The 26,956-nt window shown below is 38.7% G+C and overlaps 1 protein-coding gene across 2 annotated transcripts in view; it reads right to left on the minus strand.

Moving 5' to 3' along the window:
* Positions 1-26,956, minus strand: part of LOC124550988 — a 276,903-nt gene that overhangs the window by 218,315 nt on the left and 31,632 nt on the right. Inside the window, exon 3 of one of the 2 annotated variants that reach the window (XM_047125815.1) lies at positions 22,788-22,892. The exons of the other annotated variant lie outside the window; for it this stretch is intronic. Coding sequence (XP_046981771.1) covers positions 22,788-22,892 — 105 coding nt within the window. The remainder of the gene's footprint in view (positions 1-22,787; positions 22,893-26,956) is intronic. 2 annotated transcript variants of the gene reach the window in all.

The following is a 26,956-nucleotide window of genomic DNA, read 5'->3' on the forward strand; positions in this document are numbered from 1 at the left end:
ACAACGCTGGTAACCTGGTACTCACTCCCCAACACTTCCTGCAACTGCTAGCCCACGCCTCTACAGTGCGAACTACCTAGCAGCAGAACCTTCTTCTTTCTATCAGACTCTGCAACTGACCTAGGCCTCCTGACTGCTGAGGACCTGTTGTTTCAACACTGCATGTGACTTGTAGATCTAAATGGCTGGAGAGAGACTAGCATCAAAGAACACATCATTTGAGTTATATTTGTGAAAAGTTGGAGAGAAATTGTGGGCTACATGCCTACCCAGGCCATGAGACACTGAGTGCAAGTACACTTCCGGTCAGTCATCATCGGGAATCACTCTGGCCAGGAGCACTCAGCACTGGTCCATCTGTGAGAGGGATGAAATGTTATACAACACAAGGCTGCACAGCTTCAACTGACAGACATGTTTCCTGTGTTTTGGGCTATGTCAAATTTACTGCTGGCTTCAGTGATAGAAACAGTCACTCAAGTTTTGGACTCATCTTTTGAAGGCCATTAGGCAGGTTTATAGTCATTCAGACATGGAACATTCTCGATATGTGAAATTTGAATTTGTATTTAGTTTGATTATATAACGGCAGGATTTATTTATTATCATTTCATTATGTTTATGCACGCCAACTTAAGGTGGATCAGGAAGCATTTACATGCCTACCATGTGAATTAAGGATAGATATTCTAGAAATGTTCTAAACTGGTACACTTTATTACCTATCAATTCAATTCTGGGAACTTCTATTGGAGTTCTCTTCAGTACACGTAAATTTATACCAGGGACTATTTCACTTGCTGATTAAATAGCATATGCTAATGCTTACTCCCAGATTTTCCACATTTTCTTCATTTGAAACTTCACACTTTTTAATTAAGAGTACCCTTAAAAATTTTCAAATTGTCAGGTACAGTAGAGCTCCGTGTAAGGCTGTGCGGCCTGCCCCTCAACATGAAATATGAGTGAGGCTTATTCAAATGGGGTTGCACATTTGTCCAACTCCTTATGGAGAATGGTAGAGGAGAATTTCCTTAATGATTTGCTCACAGTTTAATCAACCCAGCAGGTGAAATTTAAAAGATACCAGTTGAATGTCTGGATTTAGATCATATGCTGTCTGCAACTAGAGTCAGAATACAGAGGAGTGGGGTATTCACAAAGGGTCATCACTTAACTGCCTTCTTTCTGTTCAATCATATCTTTGTCTACAGTGGAATACTTCTGCCTGACTTATAGCAAAATTATACTATTTTTTGGAAGCTCACTTATGGTAGATATTAACTGTCGTCCAGAAAAATTGAAAATATTTAAATTAGTAATGCCATTCATTTATTATTACCATGACTAAGTTCATATTATCCAATTGTATTATTCTTGAAATATCAAGTTAGCTAAGATCTCTAGCAATTAATTTTATTACTATGACCAGTTTCGACAGATCTACACTGTCAAATTCTGATCTTTAAATATTAGTTGCACATGCTTGTTACAATACTGAAAGGCACATATTGATGTTGGATCAAATAAAACATGGCAGGGTACATGAGCTTATCACAAATAAAGTAATGTACAATTAAAACATACAACAGGTTACTGATGTCACAGCATACACCAATGGCTTGACACCATGACAAGCTGGTGTTCCTTTCATATTTTATTTGAGGCAACATCACTATGTGACTTTCAGTATTGTAACAAACATTTACAAATAATAATGTTACAAGATTTGATGATGAGAGCATAGATCTGTCGGAACCGGTTATAGTAATAAAAAGAACTGCTTGCCATCTTCCCTAACTTGATTCTTGAATAATACAACTTTCAGGTGTCGTCAGCCCCCCCCCCCCCCCCCCCCCCTGGGTTGACACAATATCAAAATTATATTATCCAACTGTCCTCTGGGAACTATACACACTATAGATGTAATGGAGATGGCTTTATTGGAACCAAAGTGAGAGGTGATACTCATAATTATCATTTCTGAATAAAAATACAGTGAGGCAGATTCGTTTATATAAAGGAAGTCATATTCTTATTAATACTCAACATTATAATTGGAATTAATCATTGAATGCTCTAACATAAAATGAGTGTAGAAAATAAATTGAAATGGTGCCTACGTAACAGATAGTTTGATGTAACAGAATGCAGTAAATGTTAAGCATATGATTGAATGGGATGTCTCAAAGGTCAGTCATTTATGTAACAGACTGCAGTAAATGTTAAAGCATGAGATTGAATGGGATGTTACAAAGGTCAGTGATTTCACAGAATAACCTGTGTTTCTTTCGGTCTATGGTTCATAGAGTCACACTTTGTATTTCTCATCAAAACTTCCATGGAAAGTTACATCTTTCCCAGATTCTTGTGGCACCAGGAGGATGGGTGAAATAACACTTCTTTCATATATGTATTCCTGTGCTGTTCATATTCAGAAGTATGTAATCACTTTAAATGGCCTTTCCAATATACAGTTCCACTGCCTGTTTTTGAATAGCATTTCTCACATATTTTGTACACTGAATATTTTTTCACTGAAGTAATTTCACATCACACTTCTCTTAGGTTTCATTATGACTAGTTCATGCACAGGAGTGGTTGATACATGCGGACCATCTCCGACACCAAATAAGTGTGTAAGACTTTAAAGATTGCACTTAAAGAGAGGTTTTAAAGACTGTTTGGCTTCTAATTGTCACCTGAAAGTCACTTTTTGGATATTTCCAGTTTCCACATCTCTAATACTCTTCTCCGTCACACACACCTCAGACGATTTGTCAACAACAGATGCCATTCCTCTATGGCCACAACCTCCTTTGACTGCCCAGGATACAACACTGGCAAAAGACGTATCTACAGCCATACTCTGTAAACCACTGAGGAGGATACATCCTACTGTACTCGTTATTAGGGCATTTTCACATTCCATTCATGTATGGACCATGGGACAAATAATTACTTGAATGCCTCTGTGCACACTGTAATTAGTCTAAGCTTGTCTTTGCAGTCCCTCCATCAGAGATACGTGCAGGATTGAAGTATGCTACTGTCTTTACCTGTTTCCAATTCTGAAGTTTTTTTATATTCAAGTTCTGAAATTTACTAAACAGACTTTCTCGGGATAGTGTGCATATATTTCCAAGCATTTGGCATTTTAGTTGGTTCAGTATCTCTGTGATGCTCACCCATGGTTCAAAAATATGTGACCATTTGTTCTGCCCAACCCTGTGTACATCCAATAAGCCCTGCTGTAGGTCCAACTGCATGTGTGTCTCACACACTTTAACAACACTGGAAGATGGACTGTATGACTGTTATGTAAGCAACTTCCCATGTTGCCTGCATTGCCCCAGCATGCTACTAATGAACAGAAGTCTGACATCTGCTTCAACTTAGCCTGTGTGTTCTTTCATATTCCTACAAAGTGTTACATCCAGGTATTTGTACAGGTTCACCAATTCAATCTGTGACTCACAGATATTCTAATCATGGGACCCTGTCTTTTTTTGTGAATTGCAAAATTTTACATTTCTTAACACTACTGCCATTATCTGATTCGATTTTTGAAGTATTTAATGTTCAAGAACTAAAAATTTACATTTGGTACAAAATGTCTCAACACTACTGGAACCAGAGGTGAAATCAAATGGAAGGTCCCTTACAGCCTTAATATGAACTTCGAAGCTGGTTACTAATTTTCCCATGCTCTACAAGATAATACCTTTTACTGCCAACAGCTGATAGGCTCAGGAAATAAAGAATGAATATCAGAACGGCTTTACATACGGGTATTACATGCAATTTCCTCCTTCATTCATCAAGCCAAGGATCTATTAACAGCAAATCTCCAGTACTAATATATTTCTACTTTCTTTTTTATTTCTGTGTAAACGTTACAGCCAATATCTTTTGTAATTTGATCTGTACTTCAGTCATGGCCTTCCTGTAGTTGTTCCACCTTTGACAGATGCCCGATTTATTGTCTTTAGGAGTTCTTCATATGTCAACACTTGGCCACTAATCTGAACTCTTCTTTCTACAATAGCCTTCCATAAACTCCTTTTCCTTCCAACTCTTAACCATTCAGCAGACCACCACATTTCCAAGAAGTGCCTTTAATATCATATCTCAAAAGAATTCAGTCTTTTCCTGTCCCCAGTCATCAAGTCCAAGTCTCACAGTCATACAATGCCACCACATTTCAACATGTATGCTTCCAGAAACCTTTTCCTGATTTGTAGGTTGTTACTTTCTGAGATTATTAACCTTGTCTTTAAAACATACAGGTACTGATTGTTCTTTCAGCGCACATCACAGTGACTGAGATAATTGTTTCTAATAGTGTAGTCACTTCCCCATACCCTCTGCACACAGACTTTCTGCCTGTCTACTGAGCTACCTAGTACCCGTTCACTATGGTCCATTATCTACAATGATGTTACTGAATATTTCCTCATTTTATTTAATATTTAAGCTAAAACTGCATCACACGCACAGGTCAGCTCTTGTGACAATGGGTATTTTAATCTAAGTCAGTGAACACAAAAAATTATGTCCACTGTTCTCCTTGTAAGGTTCATTACTACTACTCTAATGAGCCAAAACAAGTGATTAACAGTATTCTGGTCTGGGTTTGGAAAGCAATGTAGTAATAATTCTCCGTAGCAGGCATTGCTAAGTTCCTCCAGGTATATGGCATCTAATGTCCAAGCACAAGTTATCCCATTCCCATCGATTACAGGCCGTTGGTTTGTGATCATGGAGCTTGCACGTGACAGTGTGATTCATCTGACCAGGTGACACTTACACTGATCCACAGTATAATCTCAAAGATCCTTGATCCGTAGTGATAATAATCGATGATGTTTTGGGTCAAAATGGGAACACATAGTGGTCGTTTGCCGCACAGCCCCACTTTTGACACTGTGCGCTAAGCGGTAAGCTCCAAAACACTTCTGCCCGCTGCAGTACCATACTCCGTTTTCAGATCTGCCGCAGCTCGCCTCCTATCCAACCTTATGAAGTGGACAAACCTCTGTACATTTACTGTAATCAGGCAGAGACATCTTAAGTATTCTTGCCTACTCATGGCTTAACCTTCTTTCATTTACTTTCCAGTGACACTCACAACAGCAGCGCATGAACAGCTAACTAGCTTCACCATTTCTAAGATGCTGATTTCAAGGTACTCGGCAATAACTATGTGCTCTTTGTTGAAGACACTGATGTCAGTAAATTTCTTGATTTCAGCCATGACTGTCACTAGAATAATTTCTCATTTGTCTCTCCTATGCTTATATACTTTCCTTACTATGTCACTTGCCCACAGAACCTCCAGTCACCACTATCTCATGGTGGACAGCAGTCACAATGTCTTGGCTCATCTGTGTCCCCACTGTTTTCACTATTGTACCCATTACTATTTATAATCTGAAATAACGGACACCATTTTGATCCTGCATCCAGTCATATAAACATGGGCCTGAAGAGACACTCTCTGAGATATAAGATATGAACACTTGTTCACCAGAGGGGCTGAAAGATGTTTGGTTGTGAATATGAGCACATTCATTGTTTGGAGCTCTGTCAACAGTACGATTTGGCAACTGAAGTAAACATCACAAGCCAAGATCTCTAAAAAGCATTTAACTGAATACTGAGTTTCATCATAGCTATGCCATAACTATCAGATTTGCAAGAGTATGAGCAGAAATTGACAGGAAATATATTTTACAATCATCATATCATAACTCGATAAATTGTCTTTTAACATAACCTATGGAATTATAACATACATAACTTAATGCTTTAAAAGATTACAACATATTGTCCCTCAGAGTTCCAAGCTGCTTCACACTGTGTATACACTTTCCAGCATCATAAAGATCACTACAAATTGCCATGTCAAATGTAAAATTACTATACACATATGTTTGCATAAGCCTTGCCCTGGCATTTGAAGTCAGCCTTGGATCTGTTTGGATGGTATGTCTTATGGTATGCACTTAATGCCTATATAATGTGCCACGAAGTCATTAATACATTCTCTTGATCTTGTACACATGATACATGTGTATCAAAAAGGAAAGTTGCCACTCACCAATAGCGGAGATGTTGAGTCGCAACAGGCACAACAAAAATGTTCACATAATTATAGCTTTCAGCACTACAGTGTGGTTTCAGTTGTCCGAGACTGCAGATGTGTGTGCAAGTTGCGTTTGCACGTGTGTGTGTGTGTGTGTGTGTGTGTGTGTGTGTGTGTGTGTGTGTGTGGCCATAATTTGTACATGGTTTATCATGTATGTAAGATGTCAATGGAAATTGCAGTTGTATGTGTCTCAATTTAAATTGCTGTTGAATGACATGTAACACTTGTATTGGGCCTGACATTTATTGAAAAAATATATTGTAGTAGTTTTGAATTGTTGATTTGGACATATTTAATGTATAAAACAGTCTCCGAAATTCTGCAATGAAGGACAGTGTATTATGTTTTAAGCATGACTTTGTTCTTATAATTTGTATTGTAAGGTATTTCCATGAACTAGCCTACTTAGTTTTATGTTATAAATTCTAATTACAAGTAGACACCATTTTAACTTTTATGAGATAGATCATGGTAATTATTGTTCAACTCACATCCGCACTGAGCAACCTAGACATCGGGTGACGTATGCAGTGAGGGATTTAAAAATGTTGTGCTCCTAGACACACCATATTATATGTGCACCCCCCCCCTCCCCCCCAGTGAGGGGGGAGATCAAATAATAACTATTAGCCGATCACTTCACAATTGCCATTTTGGGTGGCAGCGCTGTGAGCTGTTTCTTTACTCTGCTATTTGTTGTTCTGAAGGATGCATCAGCAGTCTAGTCACTACAAACTAAAAACTGCATTGTGGTAACACATTCTTCTGTTGAAAGACAACAGAAATGAAAACACGGATATTCTTTAGAGTGTGTAGAAGACAATGTATTTTTGTTATACATTTGCTTTTAATATGTTCTTTTACATGAAACCGTAGAAAATGAAAATAAAAAAGTTGTGTTTCGATCTAAAAATTGTAGCAAACATGTCATACATTATAAATAAAATGTACTTTTACAAGGATGCATTCAAAATTAAAATTAAGCTGTAGTTTTATGATCTAATAACTTGAATGTGTAGCAGAAAAAAAAGACATGTTTGGTATTAATACATGAATCTATAGGAAAGTGTAAGACATGAAAATGAAATAGAGATTTCGATGCACAAACTAATAACTAAATACAGGTGAACAAACACAGAGCTCGATTTGCTATTACGAGGGTAATCCCAAAAGTAAGGTCTCCTATTTTTTTATAAGTACGTAGACCTGTTTTTTCCGCAATGGTTTACATCAGTTCACATATTGAACATTTAGTTATTTTTCGATATAATCACCATTTCTGTCAATGTCTTTTTGTAGATGCTGTGGAGAGTTTTTAAATGCCCATATCATACCAGCTCCCCGCCACGCTGTTCAGAAAATTATGAACCTCTTCTTTCACTTCTTCGTCGGAGCTGAATCGTTGGGACCACATATAATGCTGACAGGTACTGTGAGACTCTGAAAAAACTCAAATGGGCAATTCAGAACCGGAGGAGAAGGATGTTGAGCAAGGGTGTACACATTTTCCATGATAACGCTCGCCCACGCAACGCTCGGCAAACCATTGCTCTCCTGCAACAGTTTCAGTGGAACATAAAGACCCACCCACCGTTATAGCTCTGACTTGGCACCCAGTGACTATCACCTGTTCCCTCGGTTAAAAGAACATTTGGCCGGAAAGCAATTCAGCTCCGACGGCGAGGTGAACGAAGAGGTTCATAACTTTCTGAACAGCACGGCGGCAAGCTGGTATGACATGGGCATACAAAAATTGCCACAGCATCTACAAAAATGCATTGGCAGAAATGGTGATTATGTCGAAAAACAGCTAAATGTTAAAGCTGTAAACTAATGTAAGCCATTGTACAAATAAACGCGTCTATGTACTTATAAAAAAATAGGAGACCTTACTTTTGGGATTACCCTCGTACATAATTTTACAAACTAGTGTGGAAAAATCAAATTTGTTTTAAATCTAATAGTTGTCAGCAGCTCATGGTCTCACGGTAGCATTCTTTCTTCCCAAGCACGGGTTCCCAGGTTCGAAGGTCAGGGATTTTCACCTGCCCCGAGGTGACTGGCTGTCATCGTGTCGTCTTCAACATCATCATTCATCCCCCACTACGGTCAGAGGAAGGCAACGGAAAACAACCTTCATTAGGACCTTACCCAGTACAGCAGTGCAGGTCTCCCACATCTCCCCTATGCTCTGTCAAGAAGCATGGAATTCCATTTCCAATCTAATAGTTAACACGCACTAGGGTATGTGCAGCTAGATGCTCTCCGATAACGTATATATCCGCCATAACTATAGATTTCAGTGGACGCCAAGAATACGCATCAGTTGTAATATACTACAGTATCAGTATGACTTGACTGTACAGTGCTGAGCAGCCTGGGTCATTCGGGTATTGTTTAGTATTGTCGGGAGCCTTCCGTCACGTCTGCACGTAAACGAGGTTTAGTTTCGCGTTCTGCCATCGGCATTTATAAAATAAGCAGGTAATGCAAAGTTTGTAAATCCAATGAATGTGCTCTAAGTTACAATAAAAATCACATCATAATCTAAAATTTTTAAAACTAATATGAATAAATAGACAAACTCATCGGTCTGCAAAGTTTGCGTCTGACTTTGATGGCAGAAAAGTCATTGATCATATCTTTATAATTCACATGGTTATCATTTACGAGGTCAGCTTCAATGTGAATAATGGGCAAGGCATTCAATTACTCCTCAGACAATGTAGAACACAGCTACGATTTCAGTCTTTTGAGAGCCGAAAACGAGTGTTCTGCTGAACAGTTTGTAAGTGCCATAATACATAGAAATATTCTAAGATCAATGTCAACATTCTGAATACAGACTGTAACCTCTCTTTTCGTAAAAATTTACTCATTTCGACTGGTATATCACTAATTGCAGAAGATTTCAAAAGTTATGCGAAATGTACACATTCACTAGGAAAGGAAGGCTCTGAATCTATGTCATATAATGCTTGGAGTTTTTTGCGCGTTCAGCAATATTATCAGATTAACTATTCTTAAGGTTACTGAAAACTGTGAAGGAGTCTAACAGTGTTCTATAGCTTTCCTTCCTTCTCACTAATTTGTCATACAAACTGTCGAGTACTGGGAGAAATGTTTCAACTCTAAATTTTTCCCTTCCAGTCAGAAAAACTTCTTCAGAGTCCACTTCTTCATCATAATAAAGTTTGCATTTTCATGATCTGTTATAGGTGCATTCATGGCCTATTTCAGTCAAAATGTCCATAGATTTATTTTCATACTAGTCCAACATGCCATGAATAGATGCAACAAATCCTACATGTGATTCATATAATTCATGCACTATTTTAGTAGGTATCAATATTTACACAATTTCAGATTTACACTATTAAATCTCTGGAGTATCTCCTTCCAAACTATCATCATGAATACTGTTTCTAGTCTGCTGAGCTGATTCAATAAAGCTGAAGCCTCATTTCACACAAGTGGTTTTTCAAACACATTATTGCCAATATGTATGAGGGCATTGATAACGCCCTCCCAATTTTCATATAGACACACACGCTCCCACTGTCGCTGACCAATGTGTTTTTGATAACTTTTTACCGTTTTGCTACCTGGTTTCATGAAAGAAAGAAGTTTATCCCAACTATCTGTGGAAGCAGAGAAAAAATTATAAAGGTTTTGCACTACACTGAAAAATGAACAAGCTTCCTGACAACAGCTTGCAGTACTGGTGCTGAATAAATTCAAAGAATGTGCTGCAAAAGGCACATAATGCGCTTTCAGATTTCGTTGTTTAATGCGTGCCTGCAAACCAGTGTAAGTTCCTGACATCTAGCTTGCGTTGTCATTTGACTGGCCTCTACAGTCAGTAATATCAATGGAATTTGTAGACATGACTTTTAGTACGGCCTCAGCTAAGTTTTCGTACTTGTGTCCCGGGTTTGGTGAAAATGGAAGGAAATGTTCAAGAGGTTCACCACTCTCATTCACATATCTTAATATGAAAGATAATTGATCAATATGTGAAATGTCCACTGTAGAATCTATTATTATAGAGAAACATTTGGCCCATTTTATTTCACTTATGATAATTCTGTTTATTTGCTCAGAAAAAAGCTCTATTATTTCATCACAGATAGTTGAGGAAAGACAACTTTTATGTCCCTTCCCTGGAATTTCATATCATTCAATGTACTCTGTGAAAAAAGGATCGAACTCGGCTATAAGTTCAAGAGACATTATAAATTGACCATTATGTAATGAATGGAATCTTTCAACATGTCCAGTAGGGGAAGTCCACAACTTGTTAGCTTCTTCACTACTGCAAACACCCTTTTCAACACACTGCACCAGTACGTTTTTTTTCTGTTTCAGCATATGACTCAAAACGGTTATCTATTGTTCCAAGTGACTTTTTTATTGTTAAGAGTGATAACACAGAATTTTTGAGTTCATGTGACTTCTCATGATGAGATGAAATATTAGAAATATTTTTCCAATCTGCAATAGCATTAGTAGCAATCGCGGCCTTACCACTGAACAGTTTAGGTGCAGAAAAAATAGCATTACTGCTACAGGAGTATACCAGAAAATCAAGCGAAGGTGATTCACCATTTAAAAGTTTACGATAATGTACATTTTTGTTCAAATGAGTGGCCTTATCGCCTATTGATTTTCTTGAATTAGAAAAATCACCATTACAATTTTGATTAGTGCCATGTTGCAAGAGAGTGTTGACTGTTGATTCATTGACACACCAGTCTGGAGGATAAACACTAACGAGATTATTTCCTTTTGTAATGTCTGACTCGACACTTAGCTTTTCGTGAAACTCGAAATCAGAAAGAATTTGTTTTTCTTCATTTTTAACTTTTGTTTTGTTTGTATTTCCTTCTCTTATAGCAGTTGCAGAGCCAGACATATCATCCACACTACTTGAGCTTGAAGTCGTACCAGCAACAATCTTTTGCGAAAAATTTATCTACTCTGCCAAGAATTTTTAGAACATTGGCTTCTCGTTCTCACCTTTCCTTCGATAATTTCCGAAATGCCACCCCATTTAGTTTTGCACGTTTGCTTTTTTCATTGTTATTCATGTTAAGGCACTTACAAAATAGTCAACCAACAGTCAAAACAAAAGAAAAAAAAAATAGTAAGAGGAAAGAAAGAAAAACTGTATCCAGTTCCAATCATACAGTACTACACTACACATGAGCACAAAGCTTTTTACTTTAAACACGGCACACAAGCACAAAGAGTTTTTATTTAAACACGAAGTGATGAACCTACCAACTCAGGATTACTCAACGTAGCTGTGCTATGAAAGAACGACAATGCAGAATAATTTAATTTCATTGTAGAAGCACACCTGCCGGCTGGAATTCGTCTCTAATTTAAAAAGCAAATAATTTTTGCAATATCTTGCACTGAGGTGTGCTGTATAGACTCTTATCCCACTTATTCTTATAACAATTTAGCGGTTTCTGTGGGCAGAGAAGACAGACTACAAAGTTTAAGTAATGTTGGTAGTTGATGTTTTGTGTTGTCATTTGTGTGAACACTGCTGTTATGTGTACACGCAAATGCCCCTTTTTGCAACATAAAATAAAAATAAACTTTCGTCAATGAAAAAAAGCTTAGTTAACAAGTATAATATAAAATTTGCAATGCCATGTACTATTCGACTGCACAGAGTGAGAACTTTGATATCATGCAGGCTACAGCACAATAAATGAGACAAATGAAAGTTGGTTTCTTCTTTCTTCGCCAAAATAAGCAACTAAGTAAACAAACAAATAAAATTTTTAAACTGTTGTGAAGTGTATTTCACATATTATTAGATATTCTGTTTATGTTCTTTTCGTATGAACGTCTGTTTGAAAATGTAAAACATTTCCAGTATCAACATGTTCTGTTAAAGGGTGTCACTAAATCAAACCTCAGATATTGACGAACACAGACCTTCCACATTAATTACAGTAGTGGAGGGCTGACTTGATACTTCCTGGTACTTTCTACAAGAAATTTAAGTAGAGTCGAGTTTTACATACAAAGGCCCATACATGTTACAGTATTTAAGAAACTGCTTATTAGTTTATCACAGCTTTTCAGGGATCTCGGTTTTTTCACAGGGAGTATATGGTAGGGTTAAGCAGAAGCCCACAACACTCTCGGAATAATAAGATTTCAAACATTGTATTGTAAATTGCCATCCTGACAGCTTACCTTAAATTTTTTGAACAATCATGAAGATGATACCAGACAGAAATCCAATGTTAAATTTCCATTCAGTCACCAAGTAAACTACGTATATTTCCAAGCTTTTATTGTCAAATTTGATTCTTAAGTCTTTTTTAAACTAGCTAGCTGTTTAACTACCATATCAAAAATTTTTGTCGTCTGTAAGTGCACTTATTTTAAAATGTAAAAAGGTTAAAATGAGTATGGAGGAAAAAATGACACCTCCCATTAAGGTGCCACCCCTAGGCCCTTGCCTAGTAGGCCTATACGTAAATCCGGCATTGGACGTACCTATGCAATCCAGATGAACAACCTATTACTATGGTTAAAATTGCATTAAATAGGTTATATTACTGTTTTATAATGTCAATTTGTATATAATGTTGTGTGTATAGCACTATTTCTTAACAGATAAAAATTAAAAAGATCAAATATATTGTCTAGCCATTATGATGAGAAAATCGAAACAATTGCGGGCATCGAGATATAAATGACAAAGATGACACAGATTAATCGTATTACTAATATCCTCCCTTGGAGATAACTTTCTTTTTAAGTTCTTGTCTCTGTTTAACATACTACGAGCCTAATAGTTTCTTCATTACGTAATACATGTCAAATGTTTTTATCCTATAAAAATTTATCGGTTACGTACTTTACTTGTACATAAAATTTCTAGAGTTCTCTAATCTGAATTATATATAAATGTAACTAAAAACGGTCCTTAATAATGAATTAACAATTATGTGCAATTATGCCTATATATATTTATGCTGTATACAAGATGATAATCCAGTCAACCACCACAGTGTCAGCTGGTGGATGTTAAGTGGCTGTTGTTATGTTTGTACCACTTCTGTGTAGCCCAGCTCGTGGTAAACATGGACTCTTGAAACCAGCATCATACAGTAATATTTTTTCTGTATATAGTCATTTTATATTTCTCATGACAATTTGTGGTGATCTTAATGACAGTCGAAAGTATATATTCAAAGTGAAATGACTTGCAGCTCTTGATGGACCTTATGTTGTAATATTTTAAAGCATAAGGTACATTATAATTCTGTAGGTTGTGTTACAAGACAATTTATCAAGTTATGATTGTAAATCACGTTCCCAATCAACTACTGCTCATCATTTAGAAGATCCAATGATAACACCACAGCTCTGTCGAAACTGCTTTTTTAGCGGTCTCAGCTTCTGAAGTTTCCTTCAGTTCCCATACACTGCAGATCAACACCTACTGCCACTGTCAAGAATATATAGGGTGGTCTGATATACTTATGTACCACAATACTCTGATTACACATGAACCTGAATCTTAAGCAGGCGGTAGCCAGTTGTGGGTTCAAGTTGTATTGTAATCTCAGTTATATTACTGTGTGTTATTGTACAGTAAATTCGTCACAACTCTGGGTATGTATTGTGCCCTCCTCCCACGCATACAGCTGACTTACTTTTTATGTTTATTGTTATGAGTGGAGATGTTTGTAGTGGGCACACGACAACAAGGTCTTCAGTGCCCGCATAAAAACACATTGAGATGAAGTGTCGGTAAAATACACAAAACAGGAAGATAAAACAGCACAGACAACAAAGATAACAAAAATTGGCAAACTATGTGTGTAACCACACAGAAGCATGAAACGAAGTATTGTGTTAATATTAAAAGATTAACTAAACAGGATGAAAGTGGTATAAGGAGTTAAAACAACAGAGCAAATGTATGTGGCTGGCTGACTGCAAGAAGAAAAAAGGAGGAGCCAGCTACTGGGCAACACACTAAAACCTCGACCCTACAATGTTAGGCCAGAGTCCACACACATCACAAAACTTTAAAACCTTAGTCACACTTGTCTCATCATCAGCTAAAACAGAGGGCAGATCCTCACTAATATTTCCTTCTGCTCTTGCACCATGGTATAAAATGTGTTCTGTTAAAATATGGTGAATAGAGATGTGCATGCCACAAGCTTCACAAAATGGGGGATCCTCTTGTTGGAGTAAAAGGCTATGTGTGTGAGGGTAGTGCCCAATTCTACAATGTTTGAGGGCAATTCATTCTGCCTGAGTAGCTGCCAGGAGGAACACCATGGCCAGGTTGTTGACTTCCCACACCACAGCTTACTGGCTGTCACCACCACCCATTCCTCATCCCACAACTTCCTGTGTGGTGCAGAAATGACAGCCTGCAAGGGAATAGGACACTGTGGCACATCCCGTCCTCGGCAGGCCTCCTCGGCAGCTCGATCAGCCTGCTCATTTCCCCATATCCCTATATGACCTGTCACCCAGCAGAGTGAATTCTGCTTACCCTGCTGTTGGAGCAAATACAGTTGGTCATTATCAGCCATATGAACTCCTAAGCTGGGTACAGGTTCTGTAACAATTGTAAGACACTAAAGGCAGAGCAGATGAGAAACCATTTGCCCTGAATACAATGCATCTGCTCCAGTGCCTTCAGGATGACACAGAGTGCTGCTGAGAACACGGAATACTTGCCAGGAAGGTGACAGAGCAACCAAGGGAAGTCCCTTGTTTGGAACCATCAGCGTACACTACAGTGAAACTGTGATGCATATCTAAAACTTTAAAAAACAGAGATAGAAGTGTAAAATCTGACGTACAGTCTTTTTTTAAAATTGGTCAAGTCTAAAATAAGTCTGGGCCTCCGGAGAAGCCAAGGTGGATATCTGCTCCAACCGCAATGTAGAACGTGAAGACCAGCCACACCAATCTCTAGAAAGCAAACTTGTGCACGAATCCCACAGGGATTCATTGCCTGTTGCCGGTTACAAAAAAGCCTTTCCAGTGGGGGCTGAGTAATGGTACGGTAGATGGGTGCGTATGGTGTGGATGGTCTTTTATATGCTTGGCATACCCCTAAGTAGCCATCACCTGATATGAAGCAGCGGTGCACCAGCCTCAGCACAGACACATGGTATGGGCGCTTGTTCTATTCAGATCAGTGGCCAACCGAATCCCTTCATGGTGCACCAAGTCTAGCATTTTTAAATAAGAGGGTCTTGCAGACCCAAACACCGTGCACCCATAATCGAACCGAGATCATATAAATGCCCTGTAAAACCAGAGCAGACAAGCCCTGTATGCTCCCCATGTACTGTGGCTAAGACATTTTAAAATACTTCATTTTTTCTGGTCCTGAAGATGTGGTAACCACAAAAGCTTAAAGTCAAATGTGAGGCCCAGAAAACTCACTTATGTCTTTGAAAGTAAGGAAAGTGTCCCTCATTCTCAACTCGTGTTTTTGTTGTGGTCTTCAGTCCTGAGACAGGTTTGATGCAGCTCTCCATGCTACTCTATCCTGTGCAAGCTTCTTCATCTCCCAGTACCTACTGCAACCTACATCCTTCTGAATCTGCTTAGTGAATTCATCTATTGGTCTCCCTCTACAATTTTTACCCTTCACGCTGCCCTCCAATACTAAACTGGTGATCCATTGACACTACAGAACATTTCCTACCAACCAATCCCTTCTTCTAGTCAAGTTGTGCCACAAACTCCTCTTCTCCCCAATTCTATTCAATACCTATCCTCAACTCAGGAAAGTTTAAAATGGAATGAGAACAGTTAAAAAGAACACACACGACTTCTTGGTGAAAAACTTAAAACCACTCTCCTGACCCATTCATCCAAATGTCGAAGAGTTGGTAGCACCTGACATGTTGTTGCAAGGCCTGAGGAAGGGCAAAAACAGAGAAGTCATGCACAAACAAACAACAATATGGACGTAATGCAATTAATAGCTATTGCAAAGACAGTCACACTATCGCTATCTTGAGGGACACCGTTCTCCTGCTCAAAGCAATCAGACAGGACATCACCAAATCAGTATCTAAAATATCATGGCGAGAGGAAGGACTGAATAAAAATAGGAAGGCAACAATGAAAACCATAATTGTGAAGCTGCTCGAGGATAAGATGCCTAAAAGTAGCATCGTAGACCTTCTCAATGTCAAAAAATATACCTAGAAGGTGATGTCTGCATAGGAAAGCCTGTTGTATAGCCACCTCCAGAAGGACCAGGTTATCAAAGGTGGAGTGGTACTTCCTGAACCCACACTGAAAGCGACTAAGGGGGCGCCTGGATTCTAAGACTGAGACAAGGCGGCAGCTGACCATCCGCTCCAAGGTCTTTCCCACACAGCTAGTGAGGACAACACTACAGTAACTACTCGGGGATGTGCGGTCTTTCCCAGGTTTTAAGAGAGGAATTAAAATTGCCTCATGCCATTAGTTGGGAAAGTGACACAACGTCAAAACTGTATTAAAAATTGCGAGGTGATGCAGCATACTGTAATAGGTTCTTTTGTGACCAGGGGACGTAGGCTGCAGACAATGCAGAATCCAGCTCGAACATGCATAATGGCAGTTGTAATCTTCATCAGTAGTGTACCAGAAGTCTGTACTATGCCCCTCAGCAACCACTCTATTGCACTGGAAGCCTGAATCCTGACTGGCAGTTGCAGTAACTATGGCAAAACAGGTTGCCAGGGTCTGGGCAATGTCCCGTGGAATGGTTTGGAGAGTGTCGTTCCCCATTACAGCAGTCATGGGGCACCTCCCTCCACTCCCACAAATTCTCTTGATGGTCTCCCACACAACACAACTCTTTCTGGAACAATTAATGGTGTACAGGAACTGTTGGCACAACCTGTTCTTGCTCTCTCGAATAATTCAGTGACACTTTGCCCTCGCCAAAAGGCTACCAAACCTTGAACCTATGCGAAGCTACACGCCTAATCCTGATTGCAGAGTGACATTCGTCACTCCACGAAGGGATAGGTTGCCTCTTCTGTTGTCTCAGGGTTTGCGGAACGGATGCTGCAGTGGCGTGGTGGATCATTTTGGTATTATGATCCACCCATGCCTCGACATTGGCACAACGTTTAAACTGGGCCAACTAGCCATAAAGTCTGCAGTCTGCTCTACCAAGCATGCATCATGGCAGTTTCCTTTCGGGTTCCACTCCAACTGGCAGACGAATCCAGATCAGAAAGTGATCACTTCCATGCAAGCCGTCCACCACTTCCCATTGAGAAGTGTGAGCAAGAGCTGGAGTACTAAGTGAGAGATCAATGGCAGTGAACGACCCAGTTGCTATGCATAAATGTGTGTTCTATCCCGTATTTAGCAAGTAATTGCATGAGAAAACAAGAAGCCTCTGAATTTCTCTACAACTGGGGCAGGTAGTTGCAGAGCCCCAAAGCACATTGTGTGCATTAAAATCACCACAGTGGTGGGGGAGCTGTATGATAAGTTTGGTTGGGGCCTCATGATTGAGCACATCACATGGGGCAAGTAAAGGGAACAAATCATCAATGGATGACACACCTGCACTGGTATGGCAACGGCTTGTAACGTCGCTGTAAGGAGAGTGGTGAGGAGTGATAGTCAGTACTGACAAAAATACCTATGCCTTCTCTAGCTCACTCTCCACTCACTTCGTCCTTTTTGGGCAGGATATAGCCTCGGAGTTCAGGGGTATACGATTGATGGAAATTAGTAGGGGTATACGACTGATGGAAATTAGTCTCCTGGAGAGACAGACAGAGTGGGCTACCCTGAGATAAGAGACAGAGTTCCTCCACATGCCTCGTGAATTGTTTATTGTTATTGCAGTGTTCCTACATACAAATGGTACAGTTCACTTTCCTTCCTTTTTTCTATCATTGGAACGGAAACCCACTACATGAGAACTGATTTGATAGACTGATTTCTAGACCTTCGTTACCAGGTGAATAACTGATAGAAAAGGGGAGCACTACACAAAGGAGCCAGCTACTGGGGTAGCAGAGTACATAGCAGGTGGCTAGGCAGTAGTTTGAAGCGCTCTTATGAACACTTGCCAATCCACAGGCAGATAGTGAAGTCAAACCGCATGCAGAGTAAAAATATTATCACTAAATTGTCAAAGTATTTGTAACAAAGTTATCGAATTTACTGCCCTCCAAGAAATTTGTCACACTCAATTTTTTCTCAGGACCAAGACCTGGCTGAAACTGAAGTAGAAAGCTTGGGAATATTTAGGAAGTCATCGAATATATGCCTGAAAGACAGATTAGATGCCAGGAGGAGTGTTTATTACAGTCGGCAAACATGTTGTCTCTACTGAGGTCATATTTGCGTGAGACAGTGAAGTTATCTGTATGCATATTACAGTTCTAGGTAAAATCAAGTTAACTGTTGAACATTTTTACCCGCCATTCAATCACGCCCTGACTTTTTTAGAGTCATTCGAAGAAAGTCTACTCTTACAAAGAGAGGCCCTGACACTGGGATCATGGGTAACTTTGTACACCTTTAGCAGGCCATAACACAACATAATGAGCAATTAGTAATACTGTCGCAATTCTGAGAAAATCGCAAGAGCTGTTTTATGCGCCTATTGTGTGGATTACGTATCTGTGTGTAGGTGATGGGCATTTAAGTTCATGGTGGTTATATGGTTTGTATTCGAGCATTGTAAGATTAGTGTGTGTGAGGTGACAGTTCACTCCTGCTGAAACTTAATTTTCATAGTAGGAGTGTAAATTCTGTGATATTTAAAAAAACTGCATCTACATTATTTGTTCTTGCTACATTAGCAACGTCTCACCACTACACAGGTTAACTGCCAGATGGGGCCAGAGTCTGTGTTTGCAGCTCGAAGTATTGATGTGCAAAGTAGTTCCGGGTACCTTACCAGATTGGAAGTATAAGGGATTTTGTAAATCGTGACAGAAAAGCTCTATGCGTTTCATTGTTTACTTTTCGACAGTCTTTTTTTTTTTTTAATTGTATTACCTCTGAAATGTCATAAATTAAATAAAATGAGCAGTGATGAAAAAAATAAAGGTTAAAAATTAAGTATGAGTGGGAATCGAACCATTGCCTCGCACATGTTTGTCAGAAGAAGCTCGAACGCTAAACACTTAACCACCATGAACTCCAAAGTCCAGCATCTACACACAGATACATACGCCACGTAACATATGTGTAAAACTTCTCTTGTGATTTTCTTGGAAATGCCACTTCTTACCTCCACATTATACTGTTTTAATGGTCTACTACAGGTGTACAGCGTTTCAAGCAAATCTGTGATCCTAAAGTCGTGGCGTCCCCCTGTCAGTAGCAAGTTAACACCCATATCATGAAACGATAGTTGGAGGGGACTAGTCTTCTGAGTAGAGACTGGGACATCCATGGATTTGCTGCAGAGGGTATAGACAGGCAGTCTTGCAAAGTACTTATGAACCCATTTTCAAAAAAATTATCTTCAGCAACTAATCTGACAGCTCACAAGCATTCAAAATATTTTAGACATTGTAGGTATAAACAGGCCTAACCATATCAACAGTGTCAGTATAGAGGCAGGGATAGTGACCATGATATTATCACAGCAATGATGATTACCACAATTAATAAATCCATCAAACAACACCGGGGGAGTATTTTTGTAAGAAAGAGCATGAAAGCAGTTGTTAGTATCCCACTTATACAATGAGTGGACACCATTTACTTCCAGTCTGATTAGTTTAGAGCAATTATGGGCAGAAGTAAAACAGGCTGTAAATAACACTCTGGAGAAGTCTGTGCCGGATAAGTGGATTACGGATAGAAAACATCCACTGTAGCTCAGTAATAATATTCAGGATATGGTAAGAAAGAAAAGACTGATGCATTTTTGGTTCAAAAGAGAATGTGTAATGATGACAGGGATGAGTCAGTAGAGATTCATGTGTCTGTAAAATGAACAATGCATGAAAGATATATCAGCTACCATTGTTAAAAGATTTTGCCGAGAACCCAAGGAAATTCTGGTCCTACATAAAATTGTCAATTGGCTGAAAGGCTCTATCCAGTCATTATTTGACCAGTTTAGTGTGACAGTGGAAAATAGTAAATGGAAAGCTGAAATTTTAAATTTTGTGTAAGAAATCTTTCATACATGATCATACAAACATACCATTGTTTGACCATCTTACATAACCCCATATGGAGGACATAGAAACAGGCCTCGAGAAACCAGTGCCAGAATTACAAGCAAGAATTGACAACCAATATGCTGCCAGGTCCAGGTGGAATCCCAAAGAGTACTCTAGGGCACTGGTATCTTGCTTAGCTTGCATTTATCGCGAATCTCTTGTCCATGGCAATATCACTAGCGACTGGGAAAAAGTGTGGGTGACTCTAATATATAAGTAGGATGCAAGAAAGGACCCCACAAAATTACAGACCAATATTCTTAAAATAATTTGCTGTTGAATTCTTAAGAATATTATATGCTGGAATATACTCGATTACTTTGAGGGAGACAATCTTATGTCCACAAATCAGTATGAATTAAGGAAGCATTGCTTCTGCTTAGCTGAGCTTGCCCTTTTCTCACATATCATCTTGCTAACCACAAATGAAAGGTAACAGGCAGATTCCATATTACTTGATCTTCGAAACACATTTCACATGGTACCCTGCTGCAGACTGGTAACAAAGGTACACGAACAGGTTCCCAGATAAGCGAGTAGCTTGAAGATTTCTTAAATGATAGAACCCAGTGTGTTGTCGTCACCTGCAAGTGTTCATCAGAATGAAGAGTATCATCACTGATGGACAGGATGAGAAGCAATCTGCGGCTTTTAGCTGATGATGCTGTGGTGTATGGAATGGTGTTTTTGTTGAGTGACTGTTAGGTGATACAAGATAACTAAGACAAAATGTCTTGTTGATCTGATGAATGGCAGCTAGCTTTAAATGTAGAAAAATGTAAGTTAATGCAATGAGTAGGAAAAACAACCCTGTAATGATCAAATATAGCAATTGTAGTGTGGTGCTTGATGCAGCCACTTCAATTACATACCTAGGCCTAACGTTGCAAAGCGATAAGAAATGGAACGAGCATGTAATGAGTGTAGCAGCAAAGGGGAACTGTCGACTTCAGTTTATTGAGAGACTTTTTGGGAAGTGTGGTTCATCTGTAAAGGAAACAACATATACAACACTATTGTGACCGATTCTTGAGTACCGATCAAGAGTTTGGAATCTCCACCAGGATAGATTAAACAAAGACATCAGAGCATTTCAGAGGCAAGCTGTTAGATTTGTTACCAGTAGGTTTGATCCATGCACAAGTAGGGTGATACAAAGAGGTCATCAAATTCTAGTTCGGTGAATAATTTGGAATTATAACAGGAAGGTACTTTGGGAACTTAAAGGAGAATCCTAAGAGGGAAAGGAAAATTCTTTTCAAGGAACACTACTGAGTAAAAGTGGAGGAATGGTATTTGAAGATGATTGGTGAACAATTATACTGCCACCACCTTACATTTCACAGAAGCACCATGAAGATAAGAGAAATTAGGGCTCACATGGAGGCATACAGTCAGTCATTTCTACCTCGGACTATTATCTACAAGTGGTGCAAGGTATCTTCAGCCAACATATGATGGCTTTCAGACTATGTACATAGACGGAGATGATTTTTTTCTATGGCTCAGCAAAAGAAAGCAGCCTGCAGGCCCACACCCTTTACACTGAAAAATATCAGTTTGTTGGAAAACAAACCATTATGCTATGACAGCATGAAGCTCACTGGTACCTCAAATAGTAAATAGTGGACAGCCTCAGTCATTTTGCACACCTGAGATGATGGAGTGGGCATCACATTTAGTGGACAAAAATCTTGGTACACTGTGTGGTGATCAGCAGCAACAAAACACAGAATACATCAATCATTCCCTTCTCTGAGTGGTACATAGTGAACAAATTCTATGTCTAGACAGATTTCAGAGCAAAGATTTAATCTGAATCCAACACAAAATGTTTCCAATTCCATCTACAGAGCAGTAAGTCGTATGATTTGTCTCAAGAGACCACACACAGCTACAAGTGGAAGGATTATGGCAGCAGTTGCTAATGTGATTTCACTCTATGCCACGAAAGCCCCGAGAGTGGACTAAAGTAACAGGCTAGAAGGATGCAATGTCATTGCAGACTGATGAAATCAAATAGTGGTCACATCACAAAAAAGGTTAAACCATTCTCTAAACAACACAAAAAAAGGAACCACACAAGATGACTGGCCATAAAATGTACAAAATGCAACCCTGTTGACTTAAGACTTAAGTAAGATACTTAAAAGTGACAACCACTTAAAAGGCATTACATCATTTACTCTTAAAATAATATCACAGGAACTAGAGAAAATCGTCCCACATTTAAAGAAAATAAAGCTTCACACACACTGAAACTGTATGAAAGTTACTGAAAAATGTTTGGCTAACTAAAGAGCTGAAGATATCTGGTAATTTATTCTTTCTCCTTTCTTGATAAAATTACTTATTGTTTCTGAAATATCCTCCAAAAGTTAACAAACATAATTGCTCATATTAATGTTACTCACTGGCTCTTCACTGATTTCAGTTTCATCATGACTGTTTTCAGTTTCATCATGACTGATTTCAGTTTCTTCATAGGCAGGACTTTCATGTTCTTCTGGAACATTCTCCTGTAAGAAAAATATAATTGAAGACAAATTACAAAGAACAAACTGTAAACAAAGCATACACTACAAGAAAGTAGGCAAAAAGTTCTAGATCTATGGATGGGGAATTCTAGCCTGTATTTGAAGGAGAATTTCATTTTTTGTTCTATATGGCTGAAGCTTCAACAAATTTAACATTCTTGGATGGAAACTGACAAGCCAGTCTTCATTGTTCTACACATGCGTGATTTGGTTGGTGGGGGACTTAAGTTTTCTATCTTTTTTTTCCTCTACAAACTTGATGCTTTTTTTTTAAGCTGCCTTTAGATACAGGACAGAAAAATGGCATTTTATCAGAAATTCTGATCAAAATGGAAAGACGCTCTTGTTCACCACTCATTCCGTAAATTTATTTCATCCAGTAAACTATTTTTAGAGCATTGTTTGTACATGTGATATAATTACAGTAGTTATCAAATGCGAATACTGGATCAATACAATCGAAGCAAATAATAACATAAATACTTTAGGAGCAAAGGAGATTACTCATAGAAAAGCAGAAACTTTGAATTGACAACACACACACACACACACACACACACACACACACACACAGAGAGAGAGAGAGAGAGAGAGAGAGAGAGAGAGAGAGAGAGAGAGAGAGAACTAGCCAGCTTTCAGAATAAATCCTTTCTTGGGCAAGAGAACAACACCCCCCCCCCCCCCCCCCCTTTCCCTCCATACACACGAAAACTTCTGTGCTCCAGAAGTACAATGCCAGGATTGCAGTTTGGCAGGTGGACTGGGGTGGGGTTGGTTGCAGTTGATGGGGGAGGAGGGGGGGGGGGGGGAGGTAGGGCATACAGATAGAGAGGCAGCAGGCAGCAGAGGATTTGGAGAGAATAACGAGCAGCATGGAGGGAGACAGCCAGTTTGCTGGTTAAGAATGTGGGAGGGAGGCGTGGAAAGTGCACAGGCTATGTATGTGATGCATGGGTTTCCCAACAGTGGAGAGCAGTGCAGGATGAGGGTGCTGTGATAACGTGAATTTATGTGTGTGTGTGGGGAGGGGGGTTATGTGCACTCCTGCTCACAACTCAATTCTTCCCATTTTCTGTGAGTGGTCTTCTTTACTCTAAAATTATTTGTGCTCTACCATAACCTTCCTACTATAGATGATAAGATAAAGTTATATGGATAATACAAAAAATATGATTAACGATATTTGTTAAATCAGTTTCACTTATTATGGTGTTTCAGAAATTCAGAGACAGAATAGAAGCAGTGGTCAAGCAAGAATTGTTTCACCTTACTTTAAATGTATTCAATGGGAGTACGCATTTTCAGTATGAATACATATTGTTATGTAACGTAACTCTAATAAGATACACTAGTCTTATCCATTAATATGTACTTTGACCTGCAAAATGTTGTTAGCATCATGGAAAACCACGTTCAATGCATACAAATTATCAGAATACAGCATTAAGTGTCTCTTTTCTTGAACAGTCATTAGTACATTTGTAAAATGGCAAAGGATATAGAAGTTGATCAGCAAATGAATTAGCTATTTGGAAAAAGCTGCAGCTTGTTGAAAATAGAAAATTTTCGGTTTGTAATGCAACATACTAGATAACAGATTTTTTAAAATACACACACCAGTAAAAGTTTTGCATCACCCCGGTTCCCACAACTCTTGAAGATAGACATTGACTGTTCGTATTGTATCACAGACACTACCTGATCCTCCTTCATAAAATTCCTACATAATTCCCCAATGCTGTCAGTCACCTGAGCCAAACCTGCACTAGGCTTCACAATGCTGGTGACCTGGTACTCACTCCCCAACACTTCCTGCAACTGCTGGCCCACACATCTACCGTGCGAACTACCTAGGAGCAGAACATTCTTCTTTCTGTTAGACTTTGCAACTGACTTAGGCTTCCTGACTGCTGATAACCTGTTGCTTCAATATTGCATGTGACCTGTAGATCTAAATGGCTGGAGAGAGACTAGCATCAAAGAATACATCTTTTGAGTTATATTTGTGAAATGTTGGAGAGAATTTGTGGGCTACATAGCCACACAGGCCATGAGACACTGAGTGCAATTCCACTTCCGGTCAGTCATCATCGGGAATCATTCTTACCAGGAGCCCTCAGTGCTAGTCCACCTGCGAGAGGCGTGAAATGTTATAAAATACGAGGCTGCACAGCTTCAACTAACAGACATGATTCCTGTGTTTTGGGCTATGTCAAATTTACTGCTGCTTTCGGTGATAGAAACACTCACTTAAGTTTTGGACTCATCATTTGAAGGCCATTAGGCAGGCTTATAGTCATTCAGACATGGTATATTCTTGATATGTGATATTTTAATTTCTATTCAGTTTGATTATATAGCAGCAGGATTTATTTATTAGCATTTCATTATGTTTATGTACATAAACTTAAGGTGAATCGAGAAGCATTTACATGCCTACTCTGTGAATTAAGGATAGATATTCTGCAAATGTTCTAAACGTAAATTTACACCAGGGTCTATTAGTTTCACTTATTTAGCTTGCTGATTAAATAGCATATGTTAATGCTTACTCCCAGATTTTCCACATTTTCTTCAAATGAAACTTCATACTCTTTAATTAAGTAACCATTAAATAACCATTAATTAAGTAACCATTAAATTTTGCAAATGTCAACTACAGTAGAGCTCCGCGTAAGGCTGTGTGACCTGCCCCTCAAGAAACCAAACAAAAGTGAGGCTTATTCAAATGGGGTTGCACATTTGCCCAACTCCCCATGGAGAATGGAAGAAGAGAATTTCCTTAATGATTTGCTTTCAGTTTAATCAATCCAACAAGGAAAATTTAAAAGATTCCATTTGAATGTCTGGATTTAGATTATATGCTGTCCGCAACTAGTCAGAATACAGAGAAGCCATAGCCTCTACAATAACAGAGGAGTGGGGTATTCGCACTGGGTCATCACTTAACTGCCTCCTTTCCGTTCAGTCATATCTTTGTTTACAGTGGAATACTTCTGCCTGACTTACAGCAAAATTATACTATTTTTTTGAAGCTCACTTATGGTAGATATAAACTGTTGTCCAGAAAAATTGAAAATATTGAAATAGGTAATACCATTCTTTTATTATTACCATGACTAAAGTCATATTATCCAATTGTATTATTCTTGAAATATCAAGTTACCTAAGATCACTAGCTATTAATTTTGCTACTATGACCGGTTTTAACAGATCTACTCTGTCAAAATCTGATCTTTTAACATTAGTTGCACATACTTGTTACAATACTGAAAGGCACATATTAATGTTGCATCAAATAAAACATGGCAGGAAACATCAGCTTATCACAAATAAAGTAATGTACAATTAAAACATACAACAGGTTACTGATGTCACAGCATTCACTAATTGCTTGACACCATGACAAGCTGATGTTTCCTGTCACATTTTATTTGAGGCAATATCACTATGAGACTTTCAGTATTGTAACAAACATTTACAAATAATAATGTTACAAGATTTGATGATGAGAGCGTAGATCTGTCGAAACCGGTTATAGTAATAAAAAGAAATAAAAAGAACTGCTTGCCAACTTGGCTAACTTGATTCTTGAATGATACAGCTTTCAGCCCCCCCCCCCCCCCTTTTACATTTCTTAACACTGCAGCCATTACCTGATTCAATTTTTGTAGTTTTTAATGTTCAAGTACCAAAAATTTACATTTGGTACAAAATGTGTCTCAACACTACTGGAACCAGAGGTGAAACCAAATGGAAGGTCCCTTACAGGCCTAATATGTACTTTGAAGCTGGTAACTAATTCCCCATGCTTTACAAGATAATACCTGCCAATAGCTGATAGGGTCAGGAAATAAAGAATGAATATCAGAACGGCTTTATATACCGGTATTACATGCAATTTCCTCCTTCATTCATCAAACCAAGGATTTGTTAACAACTGATCTCCAGTCCTAACACATTTCTGCCTTCTTTTTTATTTCTGTGTAAAAGTTACAGCCAATATCTTTTGTTATTTTATCTGCACTTCAGTCATGGCCTTCCAG

The sequence above is a fragment of the Schistocerca americana genome, chromosome 9 (genome assembly GCF_021461395.2).
Source record: "Schistocerca americana isolate TAMUIC-IGC-003095 chromosome 9, iqSchAmer2.1, whole genome shotgun sequence".
In the NCBI taxonomy this organism is placed as follows: Eukaryota; Metazoa; Arthropoda; class Insecta; order Orthoptera; family Acrididae; genus Schistocerca; species Schistocerca americana.